The sequence below is a fragment of the Chenopodium album genome, chromosome 5, assembly GCF_948465745.1.
Source record: "Chenopodium album chromosome 5, dcCheAlbu1.1, whole genome shotgun sequence".
In the NCBI taxonomy this organism is placed as follows: domain Eukaryota; kingdom Viridiplantae; phylum Streptophyta; class Magnoliopsida; order Caryophyllales; family Amaranthaceae; genus Chenopodium; species Chenopodium album.
Window position 1 is genome coordinate 75,242,409 of NC_137838.1, and position 21,451 is coordinate 75,263,859.

The window sequence follows — 21,451 nt, forward strand, 5'->3', positions numbered from 1 at the left end:
CATAACAAAATAATCATTTGAAAGAGTTTAAAAAAGGTGAGTATAGTAAGAAAACAAAAGTAGAACATTCAAGAAAAAATTAAGGTAGTTTTAAAAGAGAACCTAGAATAAAATACAAGAAAGTTTTAAAAGAGTGGTTAAGAGCGGAGTTAAAAAAAAATGAAGGTTCGATTAACTTTAGCAAATTAAAACAATACAGTCCATTAAACACTAGTGTGCTACAATAATAAAATTAAATACGAAAATATAAACAAAAAGTATATATATGAATTATTCTATCCATCACTATTTTATTTTATTTTTTTGACAAGAAAATCCTAAAAATAAGCAACATGAAAACTTAAAAAGACCGAAAAAGAAACTGGTGCTGACGAGCCTAGATAATCAACCAGTGAGCTGGTGTGACCCATGAACGGGAAACCCGACAGATCCGACAAGCGAAAAATAGCAAAAGCAAACCCCTGATATATTGAAGACGCCAAATACAAGAAACATCATTCGGCTAGGTGCGAGAAAGCAAATAAACCACATTAGCACAATCAGTGTAAATGAGAACATGAGGTGCAGCTTGAAGACCCCACGGATAAGCTTGCATTTTAGCCTGAAGAGTGGAAGACATACGACAATCCCTAGCACAACCCCCAACACCTTATCCGACTATAATTGGTATACACAAGACTTAATTACCTGCCACTTTCTAAAGAGGAGGGCAAGTATGAATCGCACAAAATAGATTCAACGCCACTGCTACAACCAACGTAGTTTGATGTTATTTCTGTAGCAATAAAAGATTCACTATCTTCTTGGATTGATCCATCATCATTCCATGGATGGGAATCACGGGATCCCTTTCTTTTTATAGTCTCCAATTCCATTGCAACTTCCTTCATGGTAGGCCTTTCATCTCCTTTTAACATCAAGCACCATTTAGCTAAATTAGCCATTTGTTGTATTTCTTCAAGCGTATTCTTGCTTACTATGTTTACATCAAGAATGTCCAATAACCGGCCTTCTTTCATCCTGAGGAGGAAGTAAATAGCAAGACATTTATCATCTTCAGACCTAATGTTAGAAATTACCTTTTCCCTTGTCAATAGCTCCAGCAAGACGACGCCAAAACTATAAACATCGCTTTTTTCAGTTAGCTCACCTGTCTGCATACATTCGGGATCCAAATACCCTCGTGTTCCAATCATCATTGTAGCAAATTGATTTTGGTCGGATGGAATCAATCTTGAAGCTCCAAAGTCAATTACCTTAGCAGTGTAACTTTCATCCAAAAGTATGTTCATCGATTTGATATCTCTATGAATTATTGGTGTTGAGATAGTGGTGTGTAGATACGATAGCACATTGGCAACATCGGATGCTATATTTAAGCGCATATGCCATTTCATTATGGATGCTTTGGTTGCATCATTTAAGTGGTCATATAACGTCCCATTGTTGATGAACTCGTACACCAATAGTGGTACTTCGGTCTCAAGACAACAACCTAGTAACCTCACCACATTTCTATTGTTGATTTGTGATAGAATAAGAATTTCATTGATGAATTGTTCTACTTGGTTTGGATCCACCTTGAGAGATTTTTTTATTGCCACAACATTATTATTTGGCAAAATTCCCTTATAAACAACTCCGAAACCCCCTCTTCCAATTATGTTTTTGTCACTATAATTGTTGGAGGCAGTTTCAAGATCTTGCGTAGTAAAGATTTTTAATGTATCAACATGTCGTCCAGAGAGTTTTTCATGTAAAAGCACGCCACCATTTTGTCGAAAAAAACTTTCTCGCATTTTTCTAATTCGGCTTTTCCCATGTTTATTGTGCAAAATAAATCCAAAGAGAAGCAAAATTATTATGCCACCACCAATGCCTAGGAGATAAAAAAATGTCAGTAGCAACAAATTTAGAGTAATTTGAAACTTGAAACAGGGGCCGGGCAGGGGTATATGCCCCTACTTGCCTGTTGCCATCCTAGAAGGCTAGGACCCAACTATACGTCCACAGACTCCACACTATATCTTTGTACCAATAACAAAAACCTTAAATAATTATGCTTTCTATGTCCGTCTTAAATAATATGGAGGTTTTATACAGATTATAAAATTTAGGCCCTCAAGTTTTAATAGCATAATATTTTTTAAAAAAACAAATTAATTAAAATTACAAATTTGCAATCTACTAATTTGGCATCATACAGAAAACAAAAATCAAACTCATAAAATTAGCAATTTAACATCAAAAATAATACTGCAACAAACTAATTGGTTGACCAAAAAAAAAAAAAAAAAAAAAAAAAAAAAAAAAAAAAAAAAAAACCCTTTTAGTTTGATTATACACATTACAGAATAGTGCCTACTCAATTTGCTAGGGATATAGTTTATTAGACTCCCAATTAAACATAGTAGATCTAATGGGATCTAATATACTCATGTAAAATATAATAATAAACGAGGTAGTCTTATTTAATCAATTTGATAAACAAAATTAGTTAATCAATTTGATAAACAAAATTTGTTTATCAAATGGCAAAATGGTAAATAACACAACATATATGTCCAATCATCGTGGCATTTTCGTAGATAAATCAACCACAATGGGACCCAAATTTAATACAAAATTGTTAATTTGTTTACAATTTTGTCATTTAATAAACAAATTTTGTTATTAACTGGTATTTTCTGGTAATAAACTCAATTAAAAAGCTATAATAAGAGTATTAAGCTAATACTTCACACTCACACACACAAATATAACCAATCACATATATATGTGCTTGACAAAGGCAGTATAAATAATCGCAGTAAATAATAATAATAATAATAATAATAATAATAATAATAATAATAATACGGAATTAATTTAGGCCATAAATTTGTATAAGCAGTTATATAATTTGTTTCTTACCAGCAGTTGTCAAGACCGGTATAAGCCAAGGCTTTATACTAGAAATGCAACCATGAGTTTTGGTTCCATCCCCATGGTAATCCCTTGGACATTTGCAATTATAACTTCCAACTGTGTTGCTACAATACTCTGCTTTCTCACAATCATTCTCTCCCTTGCACTCGTCGATGTCTAATAAAACAAAAAACAATCAACCTCAAAATCTTAAGTAACATTACTGTTGTTAGAGCAAGATTAGCCCTAAGTCTTAAGACTTTAAGTGACATCATCATTTTTAGATTTTGTGATCTTAAGACAAGACTTTGTTTTTTTAATGCATTAAAGAAGCTAAGTCTTAACAAAATCTGAAGTGGCCATGGAGTCTTGAAAATTCAGACTCAGTTTTCAAGACTCAACTCTACACACTATACACAGTGTTTTCCCTATATATACATCAAAACTTAGTGTTTTGATTAAAAAAAAAAAAAAACTTTTTTTTATTTCTTAAATACATTAAAATCTATGTACAATAAAAAAAAATCTATGTACCTTGTTTTTTTAAATAAAAAACGTGTGTATGTTGTTTCAAAAAAAAAATATAGATATGTACGTTGTTTTTAATTTTTTATATAAAATAATATTATTTGTTTTATTTTATCTTAATTACTTCCTCTGTTCTTTTTTACTTGACCTGTTTCTTTTATCACGCTTGCCAATGTAAAAATTTAACGGTCAATAACTTTAATTCTCCATAATTAAAAAATATAAAAGTTATATATTATGATAGTACTTATTGAGATGAATTCAAAATGATCCAACATAAATATGTTTTTCCTTACATATTATTCACAAAACACGGTCAAATGAGGGGTGGTGAATAGTGTAAAAGTCAAAGCGGGTCAAGTAAAAAAGAACGGAGAAAGTATGTACTTATCTTGTTGCCAAAAAAAAAACATACCAATCATGATTTAACAATAATTATCAATTTAAATTATCTTGTATTTTAATTATCCTATTTTTTTGTTTTTTTTGTTATTGTTTGTTGGTTTCCAATATTTATCATGTATGTACCTAGTCTTAGGATTGAAGAGATAAATCTGATTAAGTCTTAAGAAGTCTTAACATAATTAAAATTAAAATAAATAATTAAATTTAATATAAAATCTGATGTGGAAATTAATTAAAATCTTAAGACCAGACAGGGCTAATCTTGCTCTTAGCCACTGTCTTCGCTTCTTATTATTTGTGAGACATAAAATATTATATTGTTGTAAAATAATAAGAAACGGAGATAGTAGTTAAAACAAATTTTGGTAAACAATAAGTTAATCTTATACCTGTGCATCCATTAGGAAGGTAAGGGTTGCCTGAATAACCATCTGTGCAGTTGCAACGATACCCAGTTTCATGTACAGGATCATAACAAACTGCGTTTTCCTTACAAAGGCAACTCCCATCTTTTATCGCCGCTGCACAATTGTTTCGTCCAATAGTCCAACTGAATACTACTGGAAAATGCAAGTTTTCGTAGTACTCCACAGTTTGAGTTAAATTTCGATAGTTAAATGTAAAAGCATCTTTAGCCACCGGAAATGCAACACTACATGGGTTAAAAGTATAAACAGATACATGGTTGTTAAAGCTTATTAATACAACTTGAGTGTTTCTTATTCCACTGGGTATGGAGGCTTGACAGCACCCGATGCCAGAACATTCATCACCGATCGCATCTTCTAGCTCCACACATTTAGTCATACATCCCGTTTCATATTTCTTACCACCTCGATCTCCCGTAAACCAGGCAGAGGTGTCACAGCCTATAGCAACTAACATGTTTTTGTTGCTTGACAGTGTAAATGTTGTTGACAAGTGGAACCCGACTTGATGGTGTTGAAGCCTGTCGGTATGGTTGTAACAATCGTAAGAAACATGATGAAGTTGAGTGCGGAGTTCTCCCTCTATTACTGAAATGTTAAGTACCTCAAAGTTGATACCTAAAATTGGTGTAGGGGGGATCTTAGTATTATTACATGTAATTCGGAAGGATGTATCGTTATTTGGTGGTTTATAGTAACAACCATCTTCAATACCGAAGGGGTAAGGAATGCTCATATTTCCACATTTCTCTGAACATTTTGGGGCGATTACGAGGGTTGACACTACTTTGTCTCCGCTGATCACTGGTGTCAATGTCACCAACACCCAAACTGTTAGTAGAAGAGCATAACTTGAATAAGCCATGCCTACATATAAGGGTATTATCATGTAAAGGAGCTAGTTTTATCAATTTAAAAGGTAGAAAAGAGTTTTTTTTTGTAAAGGTTTTCAAAATATTAGAGGAGCTAGTTTAATCAATTTAAAGGGTAGAAAAGAGGGAATGTTTTTTTTGTAAAGGTATTAGAATATTATAGGAGCTAGTTTAACAATTTAAAGGGCAGAGAATTGCATTGAGCGCAAAATATCAAAAGAGCCACTATGATATTTAAAGAGGAGAGGGCACTTTAGAAAAAAAAATGATAAGAGTATTAAAATATATATATTCCTAAGTTTCAATCATCAGCTTAAGTTTTTAGTTGAGTTGGTCCTCTAATATTATATCAGAGCCAGCGTGACACAAAGATCACAGGTTCGAATCTCTTCCACCGCCAGCATCCACATTTAAGCCTAAAGGTCCTCATATGAAGACGCGTGATACAGTATTAAAACATATTTTTGGGCCTCAACCATCAGACTAAACTTTTGGTTGAATTGATCCTCTAACAAAAACGTGTTTTGTGCGGGGTATAGCATTTCCAACTTTGATAAAATGTACGAATTAAATTTACACCAGTGAATTAAAGTAATTTACTTTACTTTAAAATTTGTAAAGCTGGTGTCAACAAAAAAAAAAAAAAAAAAAAAAAAAAAAAAAAAAAAAAAAAAAAAAAATTGTAAAGCTAGTAGAGCCCATTGTATATCATTAGTTTCCAATACTCCCTCTTTCCCCAATTGTTTGCCCCAAACTATAAATCTACTTTATTAAGGCTTTGGGCAAAAAATGGTGCACATGGGTTGACACAAATATCAATGAAGAGAGAGATAGAGATAGTGCAAGTGGGAAAACATGCCAAAGGTAGTATGGGGCAATCTTTTGGGGACACCTTAAAAGCAAAGTGGGGCAAACAATTAGGGACACAGGGAGTATAAATTGAAGGTGGTATTCAAGCTCGCTCCCTACAATATCCATAGGGCAACTTTGACCAATGTTTCATTTTCTTTAAAATGTTGGGTTGTGCGAAAGACAGACAGTACAATAATGGAATTCAAAAAAGAAAAGGCACCATTTATTCAATTATTATTAGGAAAATTTGACATAAATTGTCCCTACTTTTAGTGAACACAAAATAATAATCTACTCCGTAGCTCCTTTTTTTTTTTTTTTTTTTTAAATTATATGTAATAATATAATCTCAACTTATATAGGTATTTTCTTAATAAAACTCAAATTTCTATTTTTATTATGGATCTTGTTTACGAACGCCCTTCGGGTGTTAGATAAACATTTACTTGTAAAATAATTCTTAAAATGGTATTAATTTAGGAATGTATGCCAAACTTACATGTCGATCGGTGCAATAAATTGTTCATTTTAATTTATTATCTCTATTTTAGTTATCTTATCCAACGCCCTCGGGACGTTCGTTAACTTTTGCCTTTTATTATATATAATTAATAGTCTCAAACAAGATCAACAAAAGCAAAAAAAATAACACTTTGGATTATTTTAGGATGATACCTACCTTTTTTTTTAGGATGATACCTACTTAAGTTGGGATGATTATTCAAGAATAATCAATAGTTATGAATATTTATATCTATAGTACTATATAAAGAGAAAGGGCATCTTGGTTGATAAATTTGACTTTTCCCAAAATGCCCTTCTCCATTTCCAAATTCACTATTTCAATTTTTTTTTAAATTTACCATCTTTTTTAAAAAAAACTACCATCCTTCAAAAAAAAAAAAAACTACAATCCTATTTTTTTTTTTTTTAAAAAAAAACTACAATTATTTTTTTTTCATTAACATTTTTTTTTTCAACAATTTTGTAATATTTTGCACACGCACGCATCGTGTGCGTCTATTAGCTTGTATATATATATAAAAAAATCTTTATTAATCTTTATTATTATACAACTTCTATCCTCTATCTTATTTCGTTTGTCCTATGTGAAATTTATAAGGGAATTCCAAATGAAAATAGAATATTGTACTTTTAACGGTTTTACATAATTCAAAATATAGCTATTTGAGATCTTGTTAGATTAGTCTTCAAGTTTAATTTTCAAATATTATGCAACTGTTAGAATATTTTGTACGGAGTATTACTGATAACTTGTTATTTGATATGATTTTAGGGTACTTTTGAACCTTGTTTTCGTGACTATTCGACATCAAAGTTCATTACTTATCCTATTTTTATACAAATTTTGTACCATCCATGCTTCACGGGTTGTTTGTGTTTTTTATGTAATGTAGCTATTTTTAGCACTATATATGGACGTGATCAATCATGAGTGAACAAGGAGAAGGGAAAGCTTGGTTGATAGAGCAATTAAGGAAGAATGATGAGTGCCTTAAAGAGAAATGAAAAGCTTTTGGAAAGTTTTGGGAGGATTTTTGCACTAAGGTCAAATTCAACTGACCATAACTTTTGTTTCACTGAACATTTTGAAGTGATTCAAATTGGAGATTAAATTTCATCTCAAGATCTTTCCAACGACTGGTCACATGCCTTATTCTAATGGGTAACGAACAAGTTATGACCTTCTGAAAATAAGTTGTTTCGCCTGAAAAGAGCTGCACGTCCGTGCCAATAAGTGGCACGTCCGTGCAAGTTACTGCACGTCCGTGCCAAATGAAGCACGTCTGTGCAAGGTCAAGAAGTAGCTAATGGTCATATTTTAACAGGTCTGCACGTCCGTGCAACCTTTGGCACGTCCGTGCCGACCTGTAGACGGGTCGTTTCCTCGTGATCTCCGTCCTTTTACTTATGGGTTATATAATACCTCTTTGGCTTCATTTTCAAAGGGGGATCTTCTTACAGTAGTTTTAGCTTAGGTTAGGATTTTTAGAGAGAGAAACTCTCATTTTCTAGAGAGAGAAAGTGTGAAAAACTTGTTGAAAGCTTGGAATATGAAGAATTGAAGGAAGGAGACTTGAAGATTTGATTATTTCTTGCATTATCAATGAGAATTTCTTACTCTCTCTCTTATTTTATTGCTTTAATTACTTATTTTTGTATCTTTTCTAGTTTTATTACTTTTTTATGTTAAATTAGTGTTTGGATTCATGTTCTTAGTAGCTAACTACTTTAGTTTTGCAATTTATAATGATTTGTGAGTAGTTTTTTTACTTGGGATGGTTAAAACCATTGATGAATTCACAAATACTTGTTTGCATGTGTTGATTTAGCTAATATGGGAAGTTAATTAGTTGAGCTTAAGTGGTTTCATTGTTAGTTATTGTAAGTAGCCATTGCTAGAACTATTTATCTAAGCTTTCTCAACGAAGGATCGAGAGATGAACTTGAGTTAGCTCCCTTATGCTTAATTGACTTGAAATGCCATGAGAATAGGAATTTCCAGTCAAGGGAATGTTTATGTCATCGTGATTATGATTTAACACTTGCTTCATGCTTTGTAACCATGAGAGTAGGTTGTATTCATGATTCAAGTAATCCCTATAGCTTGAGAGAGTAGTTGGGTGCCTTAGATGACTTCCCCTAATTTATCCCCAAATTGCTATGTTTTGTATGTTAAATTGTAGTTTGTGAATGACTTAATTGGTGGATACCTTCCCAAGATCATTTTTATTAATGTTTGTAGTTTTTCTTTATAATTCAAAACCCAAAAAGACTTTACTTAGCTTATCACAAATCGATACTTGTTAGTGCTCCCCTTAGTCCTTGTGGGATCGACCCTTAATTTCCCTTTCTACCCATTGGAGAGACCAAGTTAGGTTTTTATCTTTGGTAGGCTCGACGACGGCCTATCAATTACATAGTTTGAGATATTTAATTTATTGTATTGAAAAACGTGTAGATATTAAATGGGACAAACATTTCAAAATAACTAGATGGAATAATATTTTGGAAGTCAAAAACCTTGATGTGGGTGTGTGAGAACGAGGAGTAGCGAGGAGTAGGGGCTTTTTTTGAAGAGAGGAAAGTGTCGAGAGCTGATACACATACAATCATTGTATGTTGTCTTTACATACAACACCACTAGAAATTTTACACATCGTCAAAAAGGGGAGAAAATTAGGAGTCAAATATAAATTGAATTCTAATGGAACATGGGTCCATTATTGTAGCCAATAAAAACATGACAAAGTAAGGTTGTATTGACAGGGTAAAGTCGTATCCCCTAATAAAAAATAATTACCTAAGTCCTCTAACTAAAGTAGATAGGGAATTAGGGTCGAACTCCATAGGGAAACAAGTCTTTTTACTCCTAATTAATTATTATAGTCTAAATTATCTAAGTAACCAATATTTTTGTGAATAAAATCTATACTACGGAGAAAAAGGTCGAAATAAATAAAGTAGGGAAAAATCAAATATTAAAAGACCTAGGGCATAGGTTCACTAATAAACAATATTCCAGGGCAAATCATAATAAGCAATCATGAAGCATTGGTTAATCATATTACAAAGGGCTTTCGCTACATATTATAATCACAGAGTTAATTTACCGGGGTCCTTTAATTTAGGAGGGGATTTGTTTTGCAATACAGCGCTACACTCCTCTGTGAAAGATACAGTTTCTACTTCATCAAAGGCCCTTTTCCTAGTCAGAATGTCTTTCATAAATTTAGCATAAGCAGGAACTTGAGTGATTAAGTCAGTAAAAGGAACTGTTACCTGCAGGTTTTTCACAACCTCTAAAAACTTACCGAATTGTTTATCAAACTTACTCTTCAGTTGTCTATTAGGGAATGGAAGTTTGATAACCGGGCTCTGCACATCTCCTCCCTTATCCTGCGATTTACCCTGCACAGAAACATTAGTAGAGTTAGTATCTATTTGTAGCCCTGCAGGGCTAGCAGGATTAGCGTTTGTTATAGAGGAATCTAGATCAGGAACTGGTCTATCTTCCTTTGGCATAGGAGGTCCATCATAATGTGAACCACTCCTTAGAGTGATTGTATTGGCGTGATCTGTAGGATGGATAGGTTGCGCTGGTAGAGCTCCCTGCTGACGGGATTGTAGGGTAGATGAAAGTTGTGCAATTTGATTGTCCATGATTTTATTATGGGCTAGGATAGAATAAATTTGCGCATCCCTACTCTCCATATGCTTTTGCATATTGGCAAGTATTGCTCTAATTTCTGTCATGGCAGGGTCGGAAGATGATGAGGGTGATGCTTGGCTTTTTCTGGCCGGAATTAGGATGATAATATTTTTGCTGTGGTGGGGTTTGCTGTTGTGGTTGTTGTGGAGGTGGAGGGTTTTGTACATTGGTGCTCCGGTACGAAAGATATGGATGGTTCTTATAACCGCCATTGTAGGAATTGGAATATGGGTTATTCTGCCTATAGGTTTGAAAGGCATTAACTTGTTCCATAGAGCTCCTACAATCTTGCTCCCAATGACCTACAATTCCACAATTTTCACAAAAAGCTTCATTATTAGCAACAACAGAAACATTAGCTACAGAGTTAGGAGCAACAGTAAGATTATCTAATTTTTGACAAATAGACATTAATTGAGCTTGCAAAAAGGATACGGAATCGACATTATGTTTTCCTTTATTTGCAAACCACTACTAGAAAACACCTTATTTCCGACGGATTCCTTCCGACGGACCTTAATTTCCGTCGGAAAGTTTGAAATTTACGACGGAAATGTGTGCCTCGTATTATTTCGTCGGAAAACAGATCTTCCGACGGAAACTCCCTCGCAAATTTTCCGAGGGAATAAAATTTCCTCGCAAAAATTAAATTGCGACGGAATTTTCCGTCGAAAATTGGTTTCCGACGGAAATTTCCGTCGCAATTTAAATTTTCCGTGGAAATTAAATTCCGTCGGAAAATATTTAACACAAAGCACCAAAACTCGTGCCTTAGCAACAGAACAGAAGAGAAGGGAGAGAAAGAAAGGGGAAGAGAAGAGAGAGAAAGAAAGGGGAAGAGAAGGGATAAAGAGGAAGACCGCCGCGCCACCGCCGGACTTTCTCCCGTTCGTCCGCCGTCGGTGCGCACCTCAGGTAAGTGCCTTGGTTTTTTTTTTTTTTTTTAATTTTCGAAGAACCCTAAGGTTCCTAACCCTAACTATGTCCAGCCACCGCCACCGCCCTGAGGCGCTGGAATTTCTCCCCTTCATCCACCGTCGGTGCGCCCTGAGGTAAGTGCCGCACTTTGTTTTTTTTATTTTATTTTTTTTTAATTTTCGAAGAACCTAACCCTAACTATGTCCAGCCACCGCCACCGCCACCGACCCCTGTGGTTTCTCTGCCACCGCCACCGCCCCTTTCCCTTCTACCACCACCGCTTGCCTGCCGACGGTAAGTGAATTGTGGTTTTTATAAAATTTTTTTTTTTTAAACACTAACCCTTACCTGTTTTGGGTTGACAGGCGCCACCTTTGGGTCGACGACCACAACCACCACCACAACCTCCGGCCACTGTGCGTAGGTGGTAAGTTTTGTGGTTGTTTTCAGTTTTTTTTTTTTATTATTTTTTTTATTTTGTAAAACACTTTAATTAATTGAATCTCACATTACACACTCTAAATTATATGTCAATTAAATTTATTTGTTATAAGTGTGGATTTTTTTGGTGTAATTGTCAATATAAAGGGTAGATCTAGAGTTTAATGACATTATAAAACTTAAAATTGTTAGTTTAGCTGATGAATGACATGTTAGTGAAATATATAAATTTAATTGTATATAGAAATATGTTAGTTTAGTTTATTTGGTTAAAAATAGGCATTAGTTTTGTTTATTTTGAATAAAAATATTAACTTAGTTAAATCAAGTTTAATTATACATGTTAATTTATAATGTTAACATTTTTGTTAGTTTAGTTTAGTTTATTTTAATTATGTATGTTAGGTTATTTGGTTAAAAATAGACATTAGTTTTGTTTATATTAATAGTATGGTGTTATGATATGTTTCTCTTGTTTAGTTTAATCTTGATATATTTGTTTAATATTATGTATGTTAGTTAAGTATATATATTTTTAAATAAATCTTATAATTAATTAATTGCTCCCTTGATCTTTAAAATAAACAATGTTAGTTTGGTTTAGTTTAGTTTAACATAATGTAGTTTAGATAATATTATGTTAATATAATGTGTTGTAGTTTAATTTATTTTAATATAAAGTATCTTAATTTAGTTTAGTTTTTTTAGAAATATGTTAGTTTAATTTAATATATAAAAACGGTAGTTTGGTTTGGTTTAGTTTAATATGATATATTAGTTTACTTTGGTTTGGTTTGATTTGTTTCTCTTGTTTAGTTTAATCTTGATATATTTGTTTAATAATATGTATGTTAGTTAAGTATATATATTTTTTAAAAAAATCATTTGCATAATCATATGCCTAGATACCCGTTCAAGGCATACACATTAGGGGTATGTCTTGAATAGTCCCCGGTTGGGACTGTCCTTGTACGTTTATTCTCACTTAGGTGGTGAATGTATTCCTTTGTTTTAATTCTAAGAAAGATCCTTGCTTGTCATTTCTCTACAATGTTCTCTAGGTACATATATAGGTGTTTCTAATCGCCTATATTGTGTACTCGGGGAACTGTAGGGAGATGCTGCCGGATTTTCCATAGAATTGAAATTCTGGCATACATTCACTAGTGAGATTGAACGTACAAGGATGGGTTAGGTTGGAGTGATAAGGACCCTTGGAAATCATTTCTCTTCTCATTTGCATTTCCATAACAGTTTGATCTACAATGAATATATATTGTGCTTTATGACTAATGTGATTAATGGCATATGTGTTAGTTGTGTAGAACTTGTAATCATGAAACGAAAAGAACGTAGCTGGATGTACGAAAGGAAGGTTGGGAATTCTATTAATCCTGAGTTCTTGAAGGGGGTAGATGAATTCCTTAAATATGTGGAAGATCATCCCGAGAGTAGCAACCCGAATGAAGTTAGGTGTCCATGTTTTAAATGCAAAAACAAACGTCTCTGGGATCCAGATACGGTCAAACTTCATCTGTATCGCTGCGGTTTTTTACCTAATTACTACGAGTGGATGTGTCATGGGGAAGGGTTTCCAGGAACTCGTAGAAGGGAGTCAAATGAATATCGTGAAATGGTTTTGGATGCCTTTGGTCAGTCTCAAGATCAAGGCCATTCCGAAGAGCCACCTGTTTCATTAGAGGAGGATCCTAATGCACAAGCCAAGCCATTTTTTGATTTGTTAAGGGCTTCTGAACAACCGTTGTACGAAGGGAGTTCATTGTCTGTGTTAGAGATGGCTTCTAGAATCACTAACCTAAAGTGTGAGTATAATTTGCCGCACAGATGTGTTGATGGATTTGCTTCTTTGGTTAATGAAGCGATTCCTAACAACAACCACATGGCCGAGACATTCTATGAGGTCAAGAAAATTGTTAAGGGGTTAGAGCTGCCCCATGAAAATATTCATGCATGCCCGAAAGGATGTATGTTGTTTTGGAAAGATGATGCTCAATTATCTACATGTAGGGTGTGTGGCAGCGACCGATACAAGAAGACTTCTAAAGGTAGCTTAGTGCCTTTGAATGTTCTATTTTATTTCCCTATCACACCTAGGTTGCAAAGGCTTTTTGCAACTAAAAACATTTCTGAGGAAATGACATGGCATGCTAAAAATCCTCGAGTTCAAGGCACAATGGCACACCCTAGCGATAGTGAAGCGTGGAAACACCTAGATAGTTGCTTTCCTGAGTTTGCCTCTGAACCTCGTAATGTTCGACTTGGCCTATGTACGGATGGATTTTCTCCACATGGTCAGTTTGGGGGACAGTATTCATGTTGGCCTGTCATTTTGACCCCTTATAACTTGCCTCCGTTAATGTGTATGAAAAGACAGTTCATGTTTCTTTCGTTACTCGTTCCTGGTCCTAAAAACCCTAAGGGCAACTTGGATGTTTACATGCAGCCGCTCATACACGAGTTGAAACAGTTGTGGGAAGTTGGGGCAAATACTTACGATATTTCGAGAAAACAAAATTTCAATCTTCGAGCAGCCATCCTATGGACCGTTAGTGACTTCCCGGCTTATGGTATGTTATCTGGTTGGACCACAGCCGGTAAGAAGGCTTTTCCATATTGCATGGAGAAAAGCAAAGCATTTTGGCTCGAAAATTGTGGTAAGGTTTCTTGGTTTGACTGCCATCGTCAATTCCTTCCGAAAAATCATCCTTTTCGAAATAGTAAAAATGCATTTTGTAAAAACAAAGTCGAAAAAGGTTCACCACCTCACATCATGTCAGGAGAGGAACTTTGGGAATGTGTGAAAAACCTCCCGAAAGCAACAGATGGCCCCGAGGCACTGAAACGTGTCAAGAATGCAAAAAAAGGGTGGTTCAAGCAAAGCACTCTATGGGACCTTCCATATTGGAAACATCTGCTTGTTCGTCACAACTTAGATGTCATGCACGTTGAAAAAAACTTTTTTGATCAGTTGATTCACACTATAATGGACGTGAAAAAGCAATCTTGTGACACCCCATCAGCTCGGAATGACATTGCTAAATACTGTAAACGGCCCCAGCTACATCTTCAAGAGGATTATAGAGGAAAAGAATTCATGTCAAAGGCTCCATTTGCTCTTGACAAGGCTCAGAGAAAGGTTTTGTGTGAGTGGGTCAAACAGCTGCGGTTTCCTGATGGTTACGCTTCCAATTTGAGCCGATGCGTTGATTTGCAATCAGGTAAGTTACATGGAATGAAAAGTCATGATTGTCACGTGTTCATGGAGAGGTTGTTGCCCACTGCTTTGAGAGAATTGCTCCCTACCCATATATGGAATGCAATTACAGAGATAAGCCAATTCTTTCGCGATTTATGTTGCTACACAATTACAGTTAGCGACATGGAGCGATTGGAAAAAAACATAGCTGAGATCCTATGCAAGCTTGAGAAGGTTTTCCCCCCATCTTTCTTCAACTCCATGGAGCATTTACCAATTCATTTTCCATACGAGGGCAAGTTATGTGGACCTGTTCAATATCGGTGGATGTATCCTTTCGAAAGTTAAATCAAAGGTCCTTTCTCAACTCTTACTTTCATCTCTTTCATTGATTTCCGTTACTTATACTTCTACGGCTACATAAACATAATTACAGGTTCCTCAATCACCTGAAACAAAAAATTGGTAATAAGGCTCGTGTTGAAGGTTCCATATGCAACGCTTATCTCACTGAAGAGATATCAAACTTCTGCTCCAATTACTTTCAGCCCTCAATTGACACAAAAACACGAGATCTAGGTCGAAATGTGAATGCTGATGTGGAATCCCCGGCTGACAACGATGAAATCCCAGAGTTGTTCACGGTGGATAAGGGTCGTGTGTCAAATTTGGGTAAAACTCGGTATTTAGATGACAAGGAACTCGAACGTGCTCATTTGTTCGTTTTAAGAAATACCGGCATTCTTGGTGAATACGAAAGGTATATATGTTTATGATAAACTTTTGAAAATCCCTTAAATTTAATATAATTGCTGCAATGATTAACCATGTGTCATTAATCTATTAGGCAGTTTGAGGACTACATTCTTAGTACTCGAACTTATTTGCATCGAGAAGATGTCATGGAGAAATGCGAAAGTGAATTCCCTGATTGGTTTCATCACAAGGTGATAATACCTTTCGAACATTGCATCTCGATTAATTTGTGATAATATAATATAATATATTTCATTTCAATTAGTGTGACGCTTGTATTCGTAACGGTTATAGGTGAGATAACAAAAACCAAGTTCCGATGTGTTGCGAGCATTGTCTATGAGGCCTTTCAAGCGTGTTCGAACTTGGAACCAGATATTTGTCGGTGGCTTTAATTTCCACACACAGTCCTATGGCAAACACAAATCTACGATGAATTACGGGGTGTGTGTCTCAAGTGAGGACGGTGGAGAGTACTTTGGCATTTTAAACGACATAATTGAACTTGTCTACACCGGTCCCGAAAAAGAGTACAAGACTATTTTGTTTAGTTGTAGTTGGATGGATTGTGGTAAAGGAATGAACATTCATGAACAATACAAGCTTGTCAAAGTAAATCATACTAAGAAGTATCCCAAGTATGATCCATTTGTCTTATCTTACCAAGTGTCTCAAGTGTATTATGCATCTTACCCTAGCCTTAAACGTGATCGGGTTCAATGGTGGGCTGTATTTAGAACTCAAGCAAGGTTGGTGATTGATGCTCCGGTGGATTTAGAGTTTTTGCAGGGTCCTTCCCCACAAGTACATGCAACGCTTTGTCCACCAAATGACATTCCAGACTATGAACTTGATAGTGATGATGATGATGACGATGTCTTTATTATCTCAAGCGATAAAGAAGAAGAAGAAAGCATTGGCTCCAGTGACAGTGACGAAGAAGAGGACATCGATGTATTTTTAGATGACACTAGTGATAGTAATAATGATAGTGGTAGTAGTGATAAGAGTAATGAAGAGGAGAATATGTAGTTACTCCTTTTACTATTGTCTTCGAATGTTTAGTTTTTAATGACTACTCGGATTTGTAATATTGCATTACATTTTTGGTCTCATTTTATTATTTTAATGTCTTATGGATCTAATTTATGAATTTACAATGTGCGATTATGGTACTAATAACTTTTTCAGGTGGTCATCATGGGAGGAGGAAATAAAGGAGAAACGTCCAAGAGGAGAAAGTCTAAGGGGAAATCTCCGGTTGTACGTGTTGACGAGGATGAGTCAATGGAGGAAGCGAAGGCACATGATTTAAGGGCCTCTCAAGAAATCGTCAGAAATGTACAAGGGCAACAGGAGCAACAGCAGCTTCAGGAACAGGAGCTACAGGACCCGCATCCTAATGACTTGCTAGAGTTGGACCCTTCCACACTTTGGTGCGTATGTATTTGTATAATGAAATATCCTTAAATTCGTATTTACTTTGATAAAGTGAATTTGTATTACTTTAACCATGTTTTGTTCACTTTTTGTTGATTATCTACTTACATGAATGTCTATCCTTTATTATAGGTTTGATGATAGGCCGGTGAAGAATGTGCTCTCCGACTCGCTAACCGGCTACTATGTTCAGCCTTGGAGGAATTATGGAGAGGTTGATGAAGATTCGAGAGAGCACTTTTGGAACTTGTTCAACGTATGATAAATTTAACCTAACATAATACATGTTTTATAAATTATATTGATGGATTTGAATTTTGTAATAAAGACATTTTCTTGATTTGCAGAAAAAATTCAAGTGGGCACCTGAGTTAAACAACCAAGTGAAGGACACTTTCGAAGAAAAGTTTGCAAATCGCCTACGTGACACATTCTACAACATCACACACAGGCTGAATGGTCGCAAACCAAGATGGCTTAATAAGGATTTCCACGAAGGCATGATGAAAATTGTTGCCACCGATCCAAAATATCAGAAGCGGTCGGAACAAAACAAGAAGAACCGAAGAGGCGGATCCATGGAAAATGTCGTTGAACCGACCCACTTTCAAGGTTCAATGTCATCTGTACAACATGCTAAAAAGATGGTAAGGTTCCTACAATATGTCCAGTAACAATTATGTCATTTGTCTATTAATGAATTTTGGTGGGCTAACATGTTTTCATTGATTTTCTGCATGTACATATAAAGGCTGCAAAAAACCAAGGCCAATTACCAAATGCCCATGATCTTTTCTTGAAGACACACTTCAAGGAAGTGCCTGGTAAAGGCCAAGTGGCTGCCAAAAACAAAGCAAAAAGGATTGCGGTAAACACTTATTATATGAGTTGAAATATGGCAAATTAGCAAAGTAGAACTCAATATATGCTTATTTTGGATGAATTTGGATGAGTTAGGGTCGAACATTGACATATGTGCTTATTTCTCTTAATTTCTATCCTTAGGCACTTAAAATTATGTGATATTGGAATGCTATAAGAAAGAATGAGTCCATTTGCTTGAAAACTTAGAAAATAGGCATGGTTTTAGCCATATAGGCCAAATTTTGATAATTTTCGATGAGTTGGGGTTGAAAATTGACATATGTGCTTATTTCTCTTAATTTCTATCCTTAGTAACTTAAAAGTATGTGATATTGGAATGTTATAAGAAAGAACGAGTCCATTTGCTTGAAAACTTAGAAAATAGGCATGGTTTTAGCCATATAGGCCAAATTTTGATGATTTTGGATGAGTGAGGGTTGAAAATTGACTTATGTGCTTATTTCTCTTAATTTCTATCCTTAGGCACTTAAAAGCAATTGATATTGGAATGTTAGAAGAAACAAACCTTACATTTGCTTGAAAACTTAGAAAATAGGCATGGTTTTAGCCATATAGGCCAAATTTGGATGATTTTGGAGGAGTGAGGGTTGAAAATTGACATATGTGCTTATTTATCTTAATTTCTATCCTTAGGCACTTAAAATCAATTGATATTGGAATGTTAGAAGAAATAACGAGTCCATTTGCTTGAAAACTTAGAAAATAGGCATGGTTTTAGCCATATAGGCCAAATTTGGATGATTTTGGAGGAGTGAGGGTTGAAAATTGACATATGTGCTTATTTCTCTTAATTTCTATCCTTAGGCACTTAAAAGCAATTGATATTGGAATGTTAGAAGAAAGAACGAGTCCATTTGCTTGAAAACTTAGAAAATAGGCATGGTTTTAGCCATATAGGCCAAATTTGGATGAATTTGGAGGAGTGAGGGTTGAAAATTGACATATGTGCTTATTTCTCTTAATTTCTATCCTTAGGAACTTAAAAGCAATTGATATTGGAATGTTAGAAGAAATAAACCTTACATTTGCTTGAAAACTTAGAAAATAAGCATGGTTTTAGCCATATAGGCCAAATTTGGATGATTTTGGATGAGTGAGGGTTGAAAATTGACATATGTGCTTATTTCTCTTAATTTCTATCCTAGGCACTTAAAAACAATTGATATTGGAATGTTAGAAGAAAGAACGAGTCCATTTGCTTGAAAACTTAGAAAATAGGCATGGTTTTAGCGATATAGCCCAAATTTGGATGATTTTGGATGAGTGAGGGTTGAAAATTTACTTATGTGCTTAATTTTCTTAATTTCTATCCTTAGGCACCTAAAAGTATGCGATATAACTCCATATTGTTGGTTGTTTTTTTTAACAATATTTTATTTTATCTTCAATATTTTGTAGGACACCTACCAGAAGAAGCTCGAAGAAACAATGAGTCAGGGGATTCAGAAGAGTCCCAATGAGTTGTACTGGGAGTCGGTGGGTGGGCGCAATAAGAAGGGGCGTGTGAAGGGACTTGGCCAAAGTGCAGAGCTCTACTATGGAAAACAGGGTCGAGGTTCCCATTCTTCACAGCAATACACGCCGTCTGTCATTTCTCAAATGCAAGACCAGATGGAACACAGGGTGCAAACTCTCCAAACTCAAATGGAAGCCCGAATGGCTGAAATGGAGAGGAGATACAAGGAGAGTTTCGATGAGATGATGAGTCGTCTCAACAACAACGACTCATGTTCCACCATTCATCCTCAGCATCGAGACCCTAGGAACGACCCGGGTGGTGGTGGAGCAGGCCAGGGTTTCCAGGCGATTGCGTAGCTTAGCTTTAGTCTAGCATAGAATCACTCTAACCTAGCTTTTGTTTGGTATAGATACCAAAATGTGAACTATCTTTTGTACTAGGACATAATTATTATATATATATGTACATAACCCTAATTTCGTTGGTCGGTAATTAATTTTTTTAAAACAACAATTTTAGGACTCAATATTTAGTTTTTTTTTTTGCCGATTTATCATTAAAAAAATTCAGGTTTGAAAATGCAGAAAATTACAAAAATTTGTTTTGGGCTGGAAATACAATTTGCGACGGAATATTTCGTCGTAATTTACATATTTGCGACGGAATTTTCCCTCGCAAAATATAATTTGCGACGGAATTTTCCCTCGCAAAATATGATTTACAACGGAATTTTCCATCTTACAAATATACATTGCGACGGAATTTTCCATCATACAAATATACATTGCGACGGAATTTTCCGTCGTAAATTATATTTTGCGAGGGAATTTTCCGTCGTAAATTGTGTTTTGCGAGGGAAAATTCCGTCGCAAATTATATTTTGCGAGGGAAAATTCCGTCGTAATGTAGCTGTGCGACGGAACTTTTTCCGTCGCAAATTTGCGACGGAACTTCATCAAAGGCCAATTCCAAGTCCGACGATATTATTTCCGAAGTAAATTTGGTTTACGACGGAATTTTCGTCGTAAAATGGCCATTTTCCTACAAAGGGTTTTCCGACAACCATTTACGACGGAATTCCGTCGTAAACCAACTTTACGACGGAATTTACATAGTTTACGACGAAATTTTTCCGTCGCAATTAAGGTGTTTTCTAGTAGTGAACCCTCTCGGGTTCCCATATTGGGAATTGTGTATCGCCATGTCTTCGATAACCTGTCCTGCATCGTCCACATTTAAATTCATGAACCTCCCACTAGCTGCAGAATCTAGCACTGATCTAGAAGAATTTCCAAGTCCATTATAGAATGCTTGGATCAATTGCCATTGTGCTAGATTGTGGTGGGGGCACTCTCTCTATAGATACTTGAACCTCTCCCAAGCCTCATATAGCGTTTCGCCGGCCTCTTGAGCAAAGTTCTGAATAGCACTCCTTAGCACTGCTGTTCTCTCTGCAGGATAGTATTTATTATAGAAGTTCAAAGCAAGAGTTTCCCAGTTAGTAATACCAAGTGCAGTTCTATTCAAACCATTAAACCATAATTTAGCTTTGCCACATAATGAAAAAGGAAAAAGAATCTCCCTGATTTGGTCTTGCGTGACCCCGGCTTGTCTAATGGTGTTACAATATTGGCAGAAATCTGCGATGTGAAGATTAGGATCTTCACCCTTAGCTCCATTGAATTGCTTCCTCTCTATCATAGTGATAAATTGAGGCTTGATCTCAAATTGAACTCCATCTAGAGCCGGAGTGGGAGTAAGGTGCGGGAAGTCTGTGAGCTTCGGTTGCGAGTAGTCACTGAGTTTCTTCTGGGCCGTCATCTCTGATTCTGAATCTGAAGGAATATCTGTGTCACTAGAATCAGAGGGAGGATATCTTCGATTGTTGTCCTCCTCAGAACCCGCCAGAATTTGTCTATAGATTTTCCTTTGCCTATGAAAAGAGCGCTCGATCTCAGGATCGAATGGAATGTAACCTGATCTGGAACACCTGGGCATAAACAAGGAACTAAAAGACAAATATGAGAATTGCCTCAAAGAACTAACGTTCTCTGAGACAAAAGGGGATAATCTAGACTACAAAAAAAAATCAGAAAACAAAAATAAAAC

General features: G+C 35.3%; 2 protein-coding genes across 2 annotated transcripts; one reads left to right on the forward strand and one right to left on the reverse strand.

The window, feature by feature from the left end:
- Positions 1 to 563: 563 nt before the first annotated feature.
- LOC145631077 (wall-associated receptor kinase 2-like) lies at positions 564 to 5,265 on the reverse strand. The gene is made up of 3 exons (XM_081683177.1): positions 4,230 to 5,265; positions 2,914 to 3,084; positions 564 to 1,879 (listed from the first exon to the last, which is right to left on the reverse strand). The coding sequence occupies exons 1-3, from the start codon at positions 5,155 to 5,157 to the stop codon at positions 684 to 686; spliced, it is 2,295 nt and encodes a 764-aa protein (XP_081539303.1). The 5' UTR covers positions 5,158 to 5,265; the 3' UTR covers positions 564 to 683.
- An 11,324-nt stretch (positions 5,266 to 16,589) lies between these two features.
- Positions 16,590 to 20,037, forward strand: LOC145631078 (uncharacterized). Its single transcript, XM_081683178.1, has 5 exons — positions 16,590 to 16,994; positions 17,131 to 17,254; positions 17,346 to 17,645; positions 17,750 to 17,866; positions 19,282 to 20,037. The coding sequence occupies exons 1-5, from the start codon at positions 16,759 to 16,761 to the stop codon at positions 19,696 to 19,698; spliced, it is 1,194 nt and encodes a 397-aa protein (XP_081539304.1). The 5' UTR covers positions 16,590 to 16,758; the 3' UTR covers positions 19,699 to 20,037.
- The last annotated feature ends 1,414 nt before the right edge of the window (positions 20,038 to 21,451 follow it).